This window comes from Lissotriton vulgaris, unplaced genomic scaffold (genome assembly GCF_964263255.1).
Source record: "Lissotriton vulgaris unplaced genomic scaffold, aLisVul1.2 SCAFFOLD_692, whole genome shotgun sequence".
NCBI classification, from domain to species: domain Eukaryota; kingdom Metazoa; phylum Chordata; class Amphibia; order Caudata; family Salamandridae; genus Lissotriton; species Lissotriton vulgaris.
This window is the reverse complement of record NW_028252646.1, coordinates 826,992-843,345: the sequence shown is the minus strand read 5'-3', so window position 1 is coordinate 843,345 and position 16,354 is coordinate 826,992. Positions and strand designations below refer to the sequence as shown.

General features: G+C 45.5%; 1 protein-coding gene across 1 annotated transcript in view; it reads left to right on the top strand.

The window, feature by feature from the left end:
• Positions 1-11,221, top strand: part of LOC147662091 (uncharacterized) — a 112,679-nt gene extending 101,458 nt beyond the window's left edge. The window contains exon 3 of the mRNA XM_086951121.1: positions 8,792-11,221. Coding sequence (XP_086807247.1) covers positions 8,792-9,783 — 992 coding nt within the window. The 3' untranslated portion in view covers positions 9,784-11,221. The remainder of the gene's footprint in view (positions 1-8,791) is intronic.
• Positions 11,222-16,354: the final 5,133 nt, after the last annotated feature.

Genomic DNA, 16,354 nt, shown 5'->3' with positions numbered 1-16,354 from the left:
CAGCTTGATCAGTTGCTTGAATAGGTCGTCAACATCTGCAAGATCAAATACACCTTTAACCAAATTCTCACGATACACTGACAACGCTTTAGGTTCTAACGTGTCTGAAAGTTCCCGATACGCGGCAACAACTTCATCCGCCAAAGTAGACAGAAAATACATTAATTCAAGATCCGACCACTCCCTCTTCTCCGCCATCAACTGATCCTGAGAAACATAATTCATATTCACTTTACGAGCCCAACTACGTAAATGAGCGGACCTCGCCGCAGTAAACCTGAGAGCGGATACACCCTTCTGGTCCAACTTATCCTGTCCATCATCCTCTGAATCCGCAGCTGGAGCCGTCGGCGAAACATACGGAGGCGGTGACCGATCTAACAAAGAAAAATCATCATTTCATTATTAAGGACAGGATAGAGTGGTCGGCGGATAGGAAATTGGCCAGTCGTCTGCAATTTACGTTCCCGTTCCTCCCTGTCTTTCTTCTCCTGAGCCTCCTTTTCCTCAAGCTGTAAAGCCTTATCCCGAGCAGCCTTGCGCTGCTTTTTGTCCGCCAAGGCAACCTCACGCTTCATTCGCTCACGCACCGCTTTCTCCCACATTCGCACACAATCAAACATGTTTTGTCTAGACCTGCGTTGAAACAGGCATTGCTCTACAAACTGTACTTTACGTAAATCGAACGACCCATGTAGAGGCCATTGCAATTCAGGATCGGCCTTTGTGTACTTATGCCATAATTTACTATACATAATAGGGGGAAGGCCATGTTTGATGTACATCTCGCGATTTGGTGTTCCCTCTGGGGGAGCCGGCTGTGCTTCCGCTAACCTAATTGTGGTACCCTCTCCAAGACAGCACATCCCTCGGAGTGTGCTGAAAACAGGCATGTTCAAAAAGTATCACGAAAGCGTGACACCGTACGAAATGGCACTTACAGTACTTCACACAATTGTGCCGCTCAGAGGAAAAAAACAAAGTTAGAGAAACATCTCTACATGCCTGCCTATGTGAAGTGCACTACACATATAAGTTCAAAGATCACAAAATCACAATGTTAGCTAACTCAAATCAAAACGTAGATCGTAGGACTTCGGCAAGCGTCCGAGGACTACCTTACCGATCACAAATCACAGAATTTCAGTAAGCGTCCGAAGACTACCTTACCGAACACAAATCATAGAACTTCAGTAAGCGTCCGAAGACTACGTTACCGAACACGAAGCTTACTCAAATTCTCAAATGTCCAGATTCCAACTGCCAAGGTCTTGTAAGCCAAATCAGCCAAACGGCACTTTCTCAGCAGCGCAGACACTCAAAAACTCAGTCGGAGACCGTAGCCACCTGGAAGGTCAGATCGGAAGGAAAGGAAAAAACACCGTGGCAGCCAAGACTCGGGTCACTCGTGGCAGCGCGCGTCCATGGCGAGTTTCCAAGCCTTCGTCACGACCTCTCCTTCGGGCATCCGAGTCGCCGATGAGTCCCTTCGTGGTCGCCAATTTGAAGTAAATAAGGGTTCCCAAGGCCTACATGCTCCGAAGATAACCCACTCACACTCAAGAACTGTTGGCACGGAAACTGTAAAAGGCAAAGAACAAGTTTATTAAAACCCCATGGGGTGGTGGTACACTCAAACAGCACCCTTCGGTAATGCAAGAGGTATCACACCGAACACCGGTGTGACCCCAATTTATATACAGTTTTGGGGCAATAAAAGATAGGCGGCACAAGTTGGAACACATTTTAAGGACATATATGGTCATGTTTTGGAATACTGCCAGCTCATTGGAGGGGGCACAACTCCGCTGGTCAGTTTGGCGCACATTCCTGAGGGCTTGCTGGTCAACTAGAACTGCGCATGTGTGGCTTGACCAGTACTAAAAATAGCCTGTTGCTGGGCAGACTGGAGTGGTCAGTGGAACGGACAACGGACTAAAGGGCACGCCGGCCACGAGGCCGCTTAGGGTCTAAGATGGCCGCCGCACCATTCAAAATGGCGTTTTCATATATAGCCAAGAAAAGGAGGACAACGTGTAGGTTCAGCTAATCGCTAACGCGGCCATGCCAATTACGACACCGCATCCTGTTCTAACTCCACAGCAAGGCTTGGGTACACTCCCACTACTTCTAATTATGTCCGCCTCCAGTGCTCACTAATTTGTTTTGTAGCTATATCATGCAATACTTTATTTCTAACCTGGATCAGTTCTCTTTGCACCTTGGATTTTATATCATTAGTAGCACGTAAATCCTTTACAAACCCTTGCCAACAATAGTATGTCTCCCATTCAGTAGGCCGAATTTTCTTACCTTTCAACCCCAACATCTGCTTCAAATACGCCAGTTTATTCATATCATATGTACCTTGACATGGAAGCTGTAAGTCCGGCCTATTTGCAGTCAAGTCATCCCATTTTTTAACAAACAAAATGGAACTCAGACCAAGGCGTAAAGCTACCACATGTGCAGGTGAACCCTTCGGTGGGGCGGGCTGGCAACTATCCAAGCTATATTTAGTTAAAGGATTCCCCATGATGAATAATGAGCAGGAAGCGTGGTGCGTGTGGTATGTACCGTGGACGCAGCGCAAGGTCTGGCCCGTGTATAATTTATAACCACAATAAAAACAATGCAATCGTACCAGACAGATGATGGGGATAGGGTGCGCGTTACACAGTTGACACACACGAAATGGTCACAAACATTTGCACGTGCTTATACAGCCAGTTTGTCAGCTATACTAATTCACAGAGGAAGCCAAAGAAAGCCGTTCGCCATGTACACAGACAAATCAGCCAATGCCAGTCCACCACAACCTTCACTGAGTTTTGAAAAATGTATATCAAGTCTTGGGTGGAAGTGGAGTAGATTGAGGTGGAGTGGAGTGGATTGGAGTGGGATAGATTGGGAAAGAATGGGGTGGAATGAGGTAGATTGGAGTAGAGTGGGGAGGACTGGAGTGGAGTAGATTAGAGTGCAGTGTATTGGGGTAGTTTGGATTTCGGTACATTGGACTGGAGTAGAATAGAGTGGAGTTATATAGGGTGGTGTAGGGTAGATTGGGTTGGGGTGGGGTGGATTAGATTCTACTGGAATGAGGTAGGTTTGGGTAGAGTGGGGTGGAGTGGAATTGGATAGATTGGAGTGGAGTGTTGTGGGTTAGATTAGGGTGGAGTGGAATGGGGTAGATTGGGTGGATTGTAGTGGGGTGGATTGGATGGAGTGGGGTAGATTGGATGGAGTGAGGGAGATTGGATGGAGTGGGGAGGGATAGATTGGGTGGAGTAGGGTAGATTACAGTGGAGTGCAGTAGATTATGGTAGATTGTAGTGGGGTAGATTGTGGTAGTTTGGAGTGGGTAGATTGTGGTAGTTTGGAGTGGGGTAGATTGGATGAAGTGGAGAGGGATAGTTTGGGTGGAGTGGGGTGGATTGGATGAAGTGGGGAGGGATAGATTGGGTGGAGTGGGGTAGATTACAGTGGAGTACATTAGATTATGGTAGATTTGAGTTGGGTAGATTGTGGTAGTTTGGAGTGGGTAGATTGTGGTATGAGTGTAGATGAGTTGGATACATCGCAGTGGGGTAAATTGAAATGGAGTTGGGTAAATTGGGGTGGAGTGGGGTAGTTGGGAGTGGGATGGGGTAGATTGAAGTGGAGTGAGGTAGACTGGGTTATATTGGAGCAGAGTGGGGTAAATCTGAGTGGAGTGCGGTAGATTGGGGTGGAGTGGGGTAGTTTGGAGCGGGATGGGGTAGATTGAGTTAGAGTGGGGTAGATTGTGGTGGGTAAATTGGGAATGGATAGATTGGAATGGGGGGGAATTGTAGTGTGATGGATTGGGGTACTTTGGAGTGGAGTGGGATAGATTGGGGTGGGGTGGATTGGAGTGGGGTAAGTGGTGTTGAGTAGAGGAGCATGGAGTGGAGTGTTGTTTAATGGGGTGAGTGGCATAGATTGGAGTGGAGTGGTGTGGAGTTGAGTGGCGTAGTGTGGAGTATACTTGGTGTGGTAGCGCACTGCCATTACAGACAACACATTTTCAATTGAAATGATCATTACATTTACACCGAAATATGGTTTTACTGCACATAAATGATAATATTTGCAAATGTCATCCCCTAGTGTATTAATGTGTTTTTAATCATATTCAAATATTTTTCTCCACACTTAAGTAATTCAAAACAAATGTGCTTCATTTGTACTAGTTCTGATATATTCTAAAACATCAGCCCAGTTCTTTTTTTTAGGTCTTGCCGCAACAGCGCTTAACTTTGTAGGCTTACTGCCCACCCATTGCTTTTTATTTGTTTCTTCGAATCTCCTTTAAACAGCCTTGCTTCCAAATGGCTAATCTTTCCTACTTCTCCCTCCTTTTCGTAAATTGTTCCCTCCCAAGGAGCCCCGTCCCGGTACTTGTATCTTTGCAATGGTTCCATATTATCAACTGCTTTAGGCACTTTTTCTTTTTTTCTTTGTCTAAGAGCATTTCATATGAGCACTTTTTTCACTCGCTCCAAGCTTTTTTGTAAATGGCTGTAATTCTTGTTCATATCTCGTCACATTTGTTGTTCATTCACAGGCCGAGATCAAATGTCAAATGCTGTTTCCTCTAAAAAGCCTGCTCTTTCTCTGATTTCAATGTAAGAGAGTCAGTTCCTCACCGTGTCACTCATCGCTGCTTGCCTCTCCTTGCTTGTTATTTATAAAAGCAAATGACTTCATTTTCTTGCCTTCACCACCTCCCCTTCGCATAATGGTAGCAGCCGTTTCAACTAAAGTGCTCATGTCTACTGCTGCCGACCAGAAACTTCACTGTCGACTGTAAAGTTGGCACCTAAGGTAATGGAAGGACGGCTTGGGGTGGAGGGGACATTGGCATGTACAGAAGGCCGTGCCATTGAAGCATCTTCTGGCAGCTCTCCCCAGCAGCATCAGGACGCGACCCTGCCACATCTGTACAACGTTTCCGGGCCGAAAGCAGTATAGGATAATAGCTATAAATTCTGTAACCAGTCTGTTTGCTACGTACAATCCACTGTACTAAATGATATGAGGTATTCTTAGTACATGTATTTATAAAATGTCACATGTTGTAATATTTAGGACACATACTATTGTAATGCAAGTTGATCTCTAGTAATGTTTAGGACATGTATTATTTGTAAAGTAGAAATGCTTTCCACTTAAAATTGAATATATGTACTTGGTAGTTTATTTATTTAAAGGACTAATCAAACCAAATGTCAGAAGTACAATGCTATAGAATTGTGAAGCTCTCTGATACCCATTTGGGTCATGTTCGCACGATCTCAAACTCCATACTGAGGTTGTAGTTGATGCTAGCCCTGTAGGGTTTGGCGCAATCCTTGCACAGCACAAGGGACCGCCAAATGCCTGGAGACATATCGTGGTACATGCCAATAAGAGCCAGTCACTAACTGAACGTGCATACTCGCACCCTGAGAAAGAAAGTGTGGCACTGGTTTGGGCTTGTGAATAATTTCCATGTGTTTGTGTATGGAAAGCCCTTCACATTAGTGGCTGATCCCCAAGCATTGTAAATGGTATTTGGGAATCCCACAGCAAAAATGCCTCCTCGAATTGAGCATTGGGGTTTGAGGTCACAAGAATTCAACTAAACGATTCTTCATCGTCAAGGGAAAGATCAGAAACTGGCTGATTATGCCCTGGTACCCCATGTAAGATAGTGGAGGATTACATCCAATTTATTGTGAAATCGAGTACACTAACTGCCATGTCTTTAGAGCAAATTGCCACTGCCACGAGCTAAGGTTGTGGCATGTCAAGATTAAAAGTTGTGGAACCAGTATTCTAGACCTCTCACTAATGACAGCGAGTATATGAAGTTCAGAAATGTAAGAGATGAACTTTCAGTAACGCAGGAAGGCCTCATTCTGCAAGGTACACAGATTGTTATTCACCAAAGTCTCTGACAAGTAGTTGAATTTTCCCAAGAAGGAGATCGAGGAATAGTTGCCACTAAGAGAGCTCTCCGTGATCGAGTCTGGTTTCTGTATCTTGACAAAAGGGTCAAAAAAAAATTGAAGACTTGTCACATATGCAACTGTCTTTCATCTCAAGTTAGTCAGCAACCTTTGATTATGTCAGAATTGCCCCCTCATGCTTGGGAGAGAAATGCTATTGATTTTATATGGCCCTCCAGAGACTGGACATCATCTTCTAGTTATTGTTGATCAATACTCACATTTTTCATTGGTAGAAGACCTTTCATCCACTACACATGAGCAGGGTTATTCAAAACCTAGATGGCATCTTTGTGTCATGACTTGTACCTGCAATCTTAAAATCTGACAACAACCCACCTTTTAATAGTCGAGAATTAAAAAACGTTCTAAATCACCGCAATATAAAGCATCAAAAAAAGCACTCCCCTTTGACCCCAGGCCAATGGTCTGGTAGAACGCCTCATGAGTACACTAAAGAAAGCTGTTCAGCATTCTACATTGGGGAAGCTCGACCTCAAAGGTGTTTTGAACACTATTCTTTGAGGTTACTGTTTGACCCCCTCACTCAACCACAGAGGAAACCCCTGCAACTATCATGTTTGGAAGAGTCATGACAACCAAGCTTTCCCAATGGAAGGGGCTGGGTGTGACAGGGGATACATCTCCATTCATCTGCATGCTGATAGTCTTCTTGGGCTGGGAGAGAGGTGATTCACACTTACATTTGAATAGGTTGTGTCCTGCCCTCCCTCAAAGGACTGATTTACCCCCTACTGATCGTCTGGAGCCAGGAATGGGCTGCAAGGGACTGTTGCACACTTCTGAGGGTTCATTTGAAGTCACCCGTTCATCAAAGACATTTTTGAGTATATGCACTGGAACTCTGATCCCATGTTTTTAGACGCTGCTTGGGACTTGTAGTCAGACACTGTTGGCTCTACAAACTGCTCATTGCCATGAGGACTGCTGTGCTGCCAGGAGCAACCACCATTTCGACTAACTGCCTTGTTGTGTTGACCTGCTGCTGCTGGGCTGCAGGAGGGACTGCCAATTTGCAACCTAACTGTATGTGCTGTCTGCTGCCTACCACCTCCTTTTGTGCCCCGAAGTGCTCTCCAAGGGCTTGTTTGCTTGCCCCCTGTTCTCTCGAGATCTCAGGGCCATCAAAGACCTTGTTGCCTCTTTTCTCCAAGACTTTTCCTGGGTGAGCCCATTTTACAAGGGCTAGCATGTCGCCAGTACTCCCTTCTGCACCAAGGTAAAACTGTGTGCATTACAGGACAGTGCACCATGGGACTACAGTGCAGCGCTCTGACCAGGGGAGTGCCTTTGTGCATTCTAGGGAAGTATTCCATGTTTTACAAACCAGCATGTGGTGAGCGTTTTTTCTCTAGCGTGAAGAGCGTTGTTTCGCCTGGAGGCATTACCAGAGAAACAAACACGTCCTTGAGCATCGTGCTCACTGCAGCTGAATTGTATTGTGACCCTCACCCCCGGAGTCTGGCAAGATATTGCCACCATCAGATGCCACCAAGAATAAACTAGTGCGGCCCCTCTGGCGGTGAGACCCGAGGAACAGCCCCCTGAAGACTTGTACTGCTCTAAGATGGTACAGTCCAGCGTCTAAGGCTGCAGAGCTACAGGAGCTGCATAAAGCCTTCAAGGCAGGCCTTTCGACGACACGTTGTTCTGTAACATGCTGCGGGCCAGCATTCTGAGGCTCATTCCAGCCAGCCTCGCCCTCTGGTTTTAACGCGTATATTGCACGAAGCTCTCAATGTCGGGTCCCACTCCTGAGACATGTTAACATTGTTAGCAAGTTACAGATGCCCTGAGGACACTGACCCTGCACCCACAAAGGTACTGTGAGGCGGGTTGGGTCCAGAAGAGTGGTAAAGCCGCCCTGCTCTCCTTCACGGGTGGCTTGGTTTCCATTTGGCAAAGAGACGTGATTCAAGCGGCCCTGGCGGGCTCCAAATTCGCAAGAGCGTGAGGGGCATTTCTTGTTCAGCATTGTCTCTGCTCTGGAGATGACCTCAAGAATGGCGCAGGGCCGTCCATAGAGAAGAACTGCTGGAAGACTCAAGCTCAATTACTGTTTAGCGTTTAGTAGGTGCTCCTGCGCCCTACGTTTGGTTTCTAAATGCAATCACGTCAACCACGTTCACTACAGTTACCGTATGAAATGTAATAGGAGCTCAGGTGCGCCGTGACCTATGTTTTCATAGTAATTTGTGTTTTCTCTGTCAAACCTGCATTATTTGCGTGAACGGTGTGATGTAAGTCTTTTTGGTCTTGTTTGATGTACAATATAGAATTTATTTTTACATAATCCTGCATGGATTCCCTTTTGTGGTTTACTCACTGTGTTGCTGCACGAGTGTGTTGCACAAATGCTCTGCACATTGCCTCTTTAAACTAGCCTGACTGCGCTGCGCCAAGCTACCAGAGGGTGAGCGCAGGTTATCTCAGGTGTGTGTCTGGCTTACCCTGACTAGAGTGGTGGATTCTGCCCGGCTTAGGTGCCTACCCTAGCCAACCAGAAACTCCATGTCGAACAGTGGTTCTTGTGAATCACTTGATTTCCCAGCATGCTCCTACTGCAGGACCAGGTCAACGCACTTTATGTAGGAGGACTAGCCTCCATTTGTGTCTCAAAGGGAAGTGTGACTCTTTTTCCTAGAACTTACATTTTTTCCCCCTGAATTGTAACTGTTCACTTCTCCATATTATATTAATGCAGCTTTTTCAAGAAATATTTTCTTCATGTAATTTTCAATGTTTTTTCTATTTTGCAGAACAACAATCACATCTAGAAAATATGAATGGGAAAGAAAGCCATAAAGGTTCCGGAGGCAAGATGAATTTTACTCAAAATATCTACTTAAGGAAACGGCGCAGAATGCACATGAAGGAGAGACACTTTGCTTGTAATGTGTGTGACAAAGGATTTATCAATGAGACCCTTCTTGTGAGGCACAAAAAAGGACACACCAGCCTCAGGCCATATCCCTGCGAAACGTGTAAAAAGTGTTTCACTCAAAAGGCAACTTTTTTACAGCATCAAAGAACACACACAGGAGAGAGGCCTCATCAAAGCGTACACACAGGAGAGAGGCCTCATCAGTGTACTGTATGTGCCAAGAGCTTCACTCAAAAGAAAATTCTTCTTCGGCATCAACGCATACACACAGGAGAAAAGCCTTATCGCTGCACCTTGTGTGAGAAGAGCTTCAATCAAAAGGGAAATCTACTAAAGCACCAAAGAAAACACACAGGGGAGAAACCTTATCACTGCACTGTGTGTTCCAAGCGCTTTGCTGAAAAGAGATCCCTTGTACGGCATCAAATTGTACACACAGGAGAGAAGCCTTATCACTGCACTGTGTGTTCCAAGCGCTTTGCTGAAAAGAGATCCCTTGTACAGCATCAAAGCGTACACACAGGAGAGAAGCGTTATCACTGCACTGAGTGTTCAAAGCGCTTTTCTCATAAGTCGGCCCTTGTAAAGCATCAAAGCGTACACACAGGAGAGTGGCCTCATCACTGCACAGTGTGTTCCAAAACCTTTTCTCAGAAGGGGAACCTTGTACTGCATCAAAGAACACACACAGGAGAGAAGCCTTATCACTGCACATTGTGTTCCAAAACCTTTTCTCAGAAGGGGAACCTTGTACTGCATCAAAGAACTCACACAGGAGAGCGGCCTTATCACTGCACTCTGTGTTCCAAGCGCTTTGCTGATAGGCGTACCCTTGTACGACATCAAAGCGTACACACAGGAGAGTAGCCTCATCACTGCACAGTGTGTTCCAAAACCTTTTCTCAGAGGGCACACCTTGTACAGCATCAAAGAACTCACACAGGAGAGCACCAAATAATACACACTAAAGTGAACCCTATCACTGCACAGTTTATGCCAGGAACTTCACTCAAAACAAACGTTTCTACAACACCAATTAATACAAACAAGATTGTTACAGTGAAAATGGATCTATCTTATGTCCTGCTTACCCCAAAGTAAGTTTTACTGGAATATTGTAACTTAGCGAGGGCTTATAGTCAAAAATTCCTAATGGCCAGTGTTCCCTGTAGGGAGTGTGCATTTAGTGTAATAACCCTGAGCGCACAAACTCCGTTGCGAAGCGCATACACTTCACACATCATTTGCAGCTCTTGCTTTTAAAAAGCGAGCAGCGTGGAAAAAAAGAACTCTTGCGTGAAGGAGCACAGAGAGCAGATCTTAGGCCTAGCAGCATACCTCGGTGGAAGAGGGGAGAACGTTGCAGTGTGCCTCTTAAACTGCAGTGTATTGGATTGCCGAGGGACACAAGTTGTGCAGCATCTTTCTTCTTCGCATGCCGTTTGCTGCATTAGTGTCTGAGAGAGGCTGCAGGGCTTTACAGGCAGCTGGGGCTCTCCGGGCGTGACGCCTTGCAGATTAATTTATTTTAAAAGTCCATGCACTAATTAGCATTGTTCGGTATTTAAGGGCACAATGTACGGCATACTGATGTTTAAGTCCCAGCTAAAAGTGTTCAAAAGGCAAGCATAATGGTATGCCTGTGCTACATTTATTTAGAGAAGTCATTTCTGACCCTGCCGCAAGCATGCTTAGTCATATGTGCCCCCAGTGAGGCAGCATCATTAAGATGAGTAATTTTCCCGGCCTAGACCTGGGCTCTGTAATTGCAGCTCTGGTTACCTGTGAAGCGTGATTGCGAGCAACCGTACAAGAATGTAAGGAGATATGATCGGTAACCAATCAAATCCTTGTGTTATTTCTTTACAAATGTTCTGAGTCTTTCTCACTGCGAGTTGATTTTATTGTACCAACCGAATATAGGATTCATTTACCACCTCGCTCACGCCATTACATGAGGGCACAGCCGCAATGCTATCACACCGCCTAGAAAACACACACTAAACTACTACTTACACGTCACAACAACTTTTAGCTCACAGCTAGGGCTCTCAGCACAGACCCCTATTCACAGATGCCAAAGTACCTACTTGCCTCTCAGAAGGGACTTACGTCCATCTTCAGCCCAGGTGTTGCTCGCTCTTTGTGGTGTGTGGTTACTGTTGGAGCTGCAGAAAGAAACGTGGGGTCTTTTACCTTCCCATCATACCTTTTACCACATATGTTTAAGAGTTAGTAGTTGAACTTTGTTTATTGCAGATGTATGTAGACCTATTTTCCTAAATAAATCCTGCTGTATCTTGCATTGCAATGGGTTCGAGTCAGCATTCTGTGCATTTAAGATCCCCTCCTATAGGGCTCACATTTATTTTTTGGTCACTCTGTAAGCTCTACAGCGCTCAGGCTTCGGTAGTGAAGAGTGCTGCCGCAACCAACTGCAAAGCAGCTAACCCACTGAGCAGCCCCTTATCTATGAGTGCCGCCAGGTATAACTTGATTTACCTCTTGTAAGGAGTAAGTACTGTGTCCAGACTGATTTTTTAATTTCTTTTTTTCATCCCAGCCCTTTTTTGCTTACCTCATTCGAAGAATACAAAATACAAAAAGACTTAGGGCAGGATGTACTAGCATCAGGATTACCGATTTCCTATTTGCCATTCTCTATGAGTCGCAATTTTGAAATCGGAATTCCTAATGTATGAAACTCTTTCGTGTTTCATTAGCGATTGCTAGCAAGTGACAAATAGACCTACCTCATGCATATTAGTGAGGTAGGGCGCAATTTGAGACCCATTAGGAATCACAGCCATCACAGAGATGGCAGCCTGCTGAGGTCAGCAGACCACAATGTCTTTGATTGGTTTTTAATAAAGCAGTCTATTTTTTTTTTTTAATGCAGCCCGTTTTCCTTAAAGGATAATGGGATGCATTTAAAAAGAAAAAAAATAATCTTTTTCGTTTAATTTTGTAAGAGTAGACAGTGGGGTCCGAGGGACAGCAGCCTGCCCTTAAAAATATTTTTTTACCATTCTTCAAAGGTCCCGTACCTATTTGCAAATGGGTTACCACCTCCTGCAGGGAGTCAGTAAAACTTGACCTTAATTCGGTCGCAAAACTTTCATACAGCCCATTCAGATTCAGTAATTGGAAGAAATGCCGTAAACACGCCCCTTTTAAATACCAAATCGCAAACACTAAATGCAAGTAGGTAGCGTTTTATTGAATCACAATTTGTATTTGGTAGATTTGTGAAAGCATTTTTGCGATTGGACGTTTCCGACTGCAAAAATGCTTTGTACAAGGGGCCCCTAATGATTTACTCCCCCAGCAGGAGAACTAGCCAATAGGGCACTAAACTAATTTTGTTTGAAGTCCATGTTCGTGTTTTCCCAGCGGACGGCAGATGCTCCTGCTGTTCTTGATCCATTCATCACACACTCCTGCTGGTGCTTGCTGACTCTTCATGCTTCTGTGCACTTTACCATTGGTGCAGCAGGTGCAGTGGCACAGGGCCCAGGGCTGTGAGGGGCCCGTTGAACCTTGTAAATTACTGTATATTAGCAGCCAACAACAGTCAAATTGGTGATTTCCTTTGATTGCACCTGAGCTCATGGCATCCTGGTCTTTCCACAAACATGCATAAACCCGAGCTGGGCATCACTGCTAGCGCTGATGGAGGGCTGTACGTTTTGGAAGGAGAGTCGATCTCTCAGGACCATGCTCAGATAAAATGATCATTATTACGAGTGACTGCGGTGCCGACGCCTGAGCAGCAGGAACCCTTCATCTACCTCTTCTTGGTTAATGCAGGACTTCATTCTGCCTAAAATAAGTTTCTTGTATGTTTCATTTAACAACACAGTTTGCTTCCTAAATGCAGCGGCAAAGTTAGATTTTAGTGGGATGAACAGCACATAGGATTATACCTGCAAGCGTTTTGGAAATACAAACAGACACACACACACGCATCAACCCTTTTAAGAATATCCACACCTTATGTCCATTATACTCCACTCCACGGGTTGTATAGCATTCCGCATCATAGGGAGGGGACGCCTTCACAAAAGAAGGGTCGAGGACGTGTTGCATCTTAAAAGGCTTCAAGCCTGTGCTCTGCGTGCTGCAGATGTCCGCAGTGGATGCCTTAACCATCTGTGCTACCTTACATGCTTACTAAGACACAGGAACAATGCTGTATGTATGTCTATTGTAACTGAGGATCAACAAACGTTTTGGTTTAGAGGATCGCCTAAACCTTTTTGTTTGTAGCTACAACCACTTTCTTTCTGCGGCACTTTGCATTTCAATTTCACTGTGCTGCCGCTCACCATTACCAGTCCACCGAAAACAAAATTGATAATTGGTTGCAGGTTGCAGGCTCCACTCATCCTCCACCGTTCCACAAGCAGGTAGTTTGGATCTTCCATTTATTTAAGGCAATTCCTGAAATATCAGAAATAGCTGTATAGTCCAGAAAAATATTTCACGCTCTCAGGGGATTCCTTTCTTTTCTTGTCCAACTCCTCTCTGCTGTTTTTTTTTAAATTCTTTTTTTATTAACATTTTAAAGATCACACGTGCACATTTGACCACCCCGTAGTCCCACTGCACAACATAGTTCTTGTATGATACAGAAAGTAGTACAAAGCATTCAGTGGAAAGTGGCGCTCTTCAGTATACCTTTCTGCTGCTGACATTCATTCGATAGACCTCTCCCCACACATCTGCCCCAGAGGACCTGTCGTCCGTACATTCTTCAACTGCATACATTCGTTCTTCCTTTGCAGGGGTCTGGTGTTACCGCAGCCCCATTCCATAGCCCACCACGCTGCACCCTGCAATCCTCTTTTAGTATCCTTTGTCCAGCATCGCCCCTCTGCGTGCCCTTCTTCCTCTGCATTTTCGCCTTTATCCACTAATTATGCCTTATAAAGGGCCCAGTTGTCCCTAGGGTGGTTCTGCACAGACTGAAGCTCATTAGAAGTGTCCAACTACTCATTACTGTGTGCCATGTCCGAGTGCCGATCCCCCAATTTTGGAGCTGGGACCCTTGCCCAGCGCATCGCTACTCTGCGCTTAGCTAATAGTCCAATAGCTACTAGCTTCCTGACCGATTTTTCTAGGTCCTTATCGTATCACAATAAAGCTAGCATTGGTTCCATCTGTATAGTGAGGCTGTTCTAGCCGTCAATACCTGGAAAACTCCCTCCCAGAATTGAAGTATCGCCGGAGAGTAACAAGCAGCATGTATAAACCGCTCTTCCTGCTCACTGCATCGCAGGCAGTTTGCAGATTCCCGTAGGCCATATCGGTACAATCTTTCCATCGTATAATACACACGGTTTATGTACTTAAAGTGTATCAACTGGTGTCCCCATTTACAGATCCCTCCTTAGTTCTAGCGCAGCAGGACTGCCGTACCTTATCTTCTATGGGCCGACCCAAGTCTCTCGGCTAGTCCGATCTTGCTTCAATCGCACTGGGTCTGCGCCTGCCTGTGCGTAAGCATAGAGCGCTCTTACTAACTTGTCTGGGGCTTCTTCTGTTTCAGGGCAGAACGTGCCGACATGTCTGGGGGCTCTTGCAAGTCTTGTCCTAATAGTTCTCTCAATTCATGGCAGTGATATCGAGTCAGAGCTGATGGCGGGTGATTTGCTCAGGGATATTGCTCCAATTCCCAACCTTTACTTTGTCAAAAAGATCTCCCATCTTTGTTACCCCTTGCGTTTACAGGGCAGTTCTCATATTTGTTACCAGTACTAACGAGAGCCAGGTGCACCGCTCCAGTTTAACATGCAGGAATACAAGAGTGTGCCCCTTGTTTATCTCACAAGCTCCACCGTGCATGTGATGTAGCGTTCAGTAGATCAAAGACTCCAATTTGGCGGGTTGGAGCCTCGAAGGTTACTGTGGGAGTGTGTGGGGGTGTGCGTCGTCTCTCTCCAAGCATTGATTAGGCAGATCGTGTGGGCCATGAATCCAGTAATAGGTGAAGGAACTTTGCACCACTTTATAGTACAATTCTAGGTCTGGCGCATTAAGACCCCCCATGTCATAAGGTAGAGTGAGCCGAACCTTTGGCTGCTTTCCCACCCATGCTAATTTTGTCAGAAAACTGCATAATGTCGCAAAAATTGCTTTAGACAGGAGAATAGGTATGTTCAGAAACAGAAATCTAGGGAGGTCTACCATTTTCATAAGAGCTATGCACCCAATGAGAGAGAGTGGTAGTTTGACCCAGCGGTTCACATCTTCTAACATTTGTATTGCCTTACCGTAGTTCTGAAGTATGAGTACTGCTGAGTCTTTATGAATCTATATTCCCAAATATCGTACTGCTTCTGTCGTCTATCGTAAGGGGAATTCCAATACTGGTGGGTCGTGAATAGGGTAAGTGGAAAATTGATGGACTTATCACAGTTAACCTTTAGCCATGAAAGACCCCCAAATCATAAAACTTCTCTTAATATAGGCGTAAGATTCTTCCCTGGTTCCCGAACATACAGCAACATGTTGTCAGCGTATGCTGATATGACTAGTCTGTGGCTCGGGGGATCATGACCCTCTGTGACCATGATATTCTCGGAGCGCGCACGCCAGCAGCTCTACTATGAGAGCGTATAGCAGGGGCGATAGTGGGCAACCCTAATGGGTGCCTCTTGTAATCGGACTTTGGGACGTGGTTATTGCACCAATACGAATATGTGCTACCAGTTTGTTGTGCAGTGTCCTAACCAATTGTTGAAATACTTCTTCCACTCCAATCCGTCTCAAGGTTGCTCTCATGAATACCCACTCGACTGAGTCAAACGCCTTTTCAGCGTCCAAAAATACTGTGGCCGCTTCTGTTTCTTGGTCCAGGTGCTGTAGTGCATCCAGCAGCGTCCTTAGGATTAGTATTCAGACTCCGATCCGGGACAAATCCCCCCTGCTCTGGCCCCACCACTCTTGGTAATATCTACTCCAGCCTATTGGCAAGTACTTTAGCGTATATTTTCACGTCAACATTTAATAACGATAAAGGCCCACAGGAGGAGCAGGCATTGGGAGGTTTGCCAGGTTTAGGTATTGCAACTATGAGGGCCTCGCGCATCAAAGGTGGCATTATTCCGGTCTGTACCATTTCTTCATAGAGTGTGACTAGTGTGGTATCAGGACATCTTGATATGCTTTATAAAAAGCCACAGTTAGGCCATCCATCCCAGGCGCTTTCCCAGGTTGCATACCTGCCAGTGCTGCACGGATCTCCTCCGGGTCCAGCGGAGCCATCAGATACTCCCATGTCATTTTAATGTGCTCCAAATGGTCATTCATGGCTGCCTCATCTGGGGTTATTCAAGACCTATTGAACTCAGCATAGTATTTGCCAAATCTCTCTGCTATATGTTGAGGCTCATGTAGGGGTTTGTCATCTTCATCTAACTCTTCCAACAGAGTC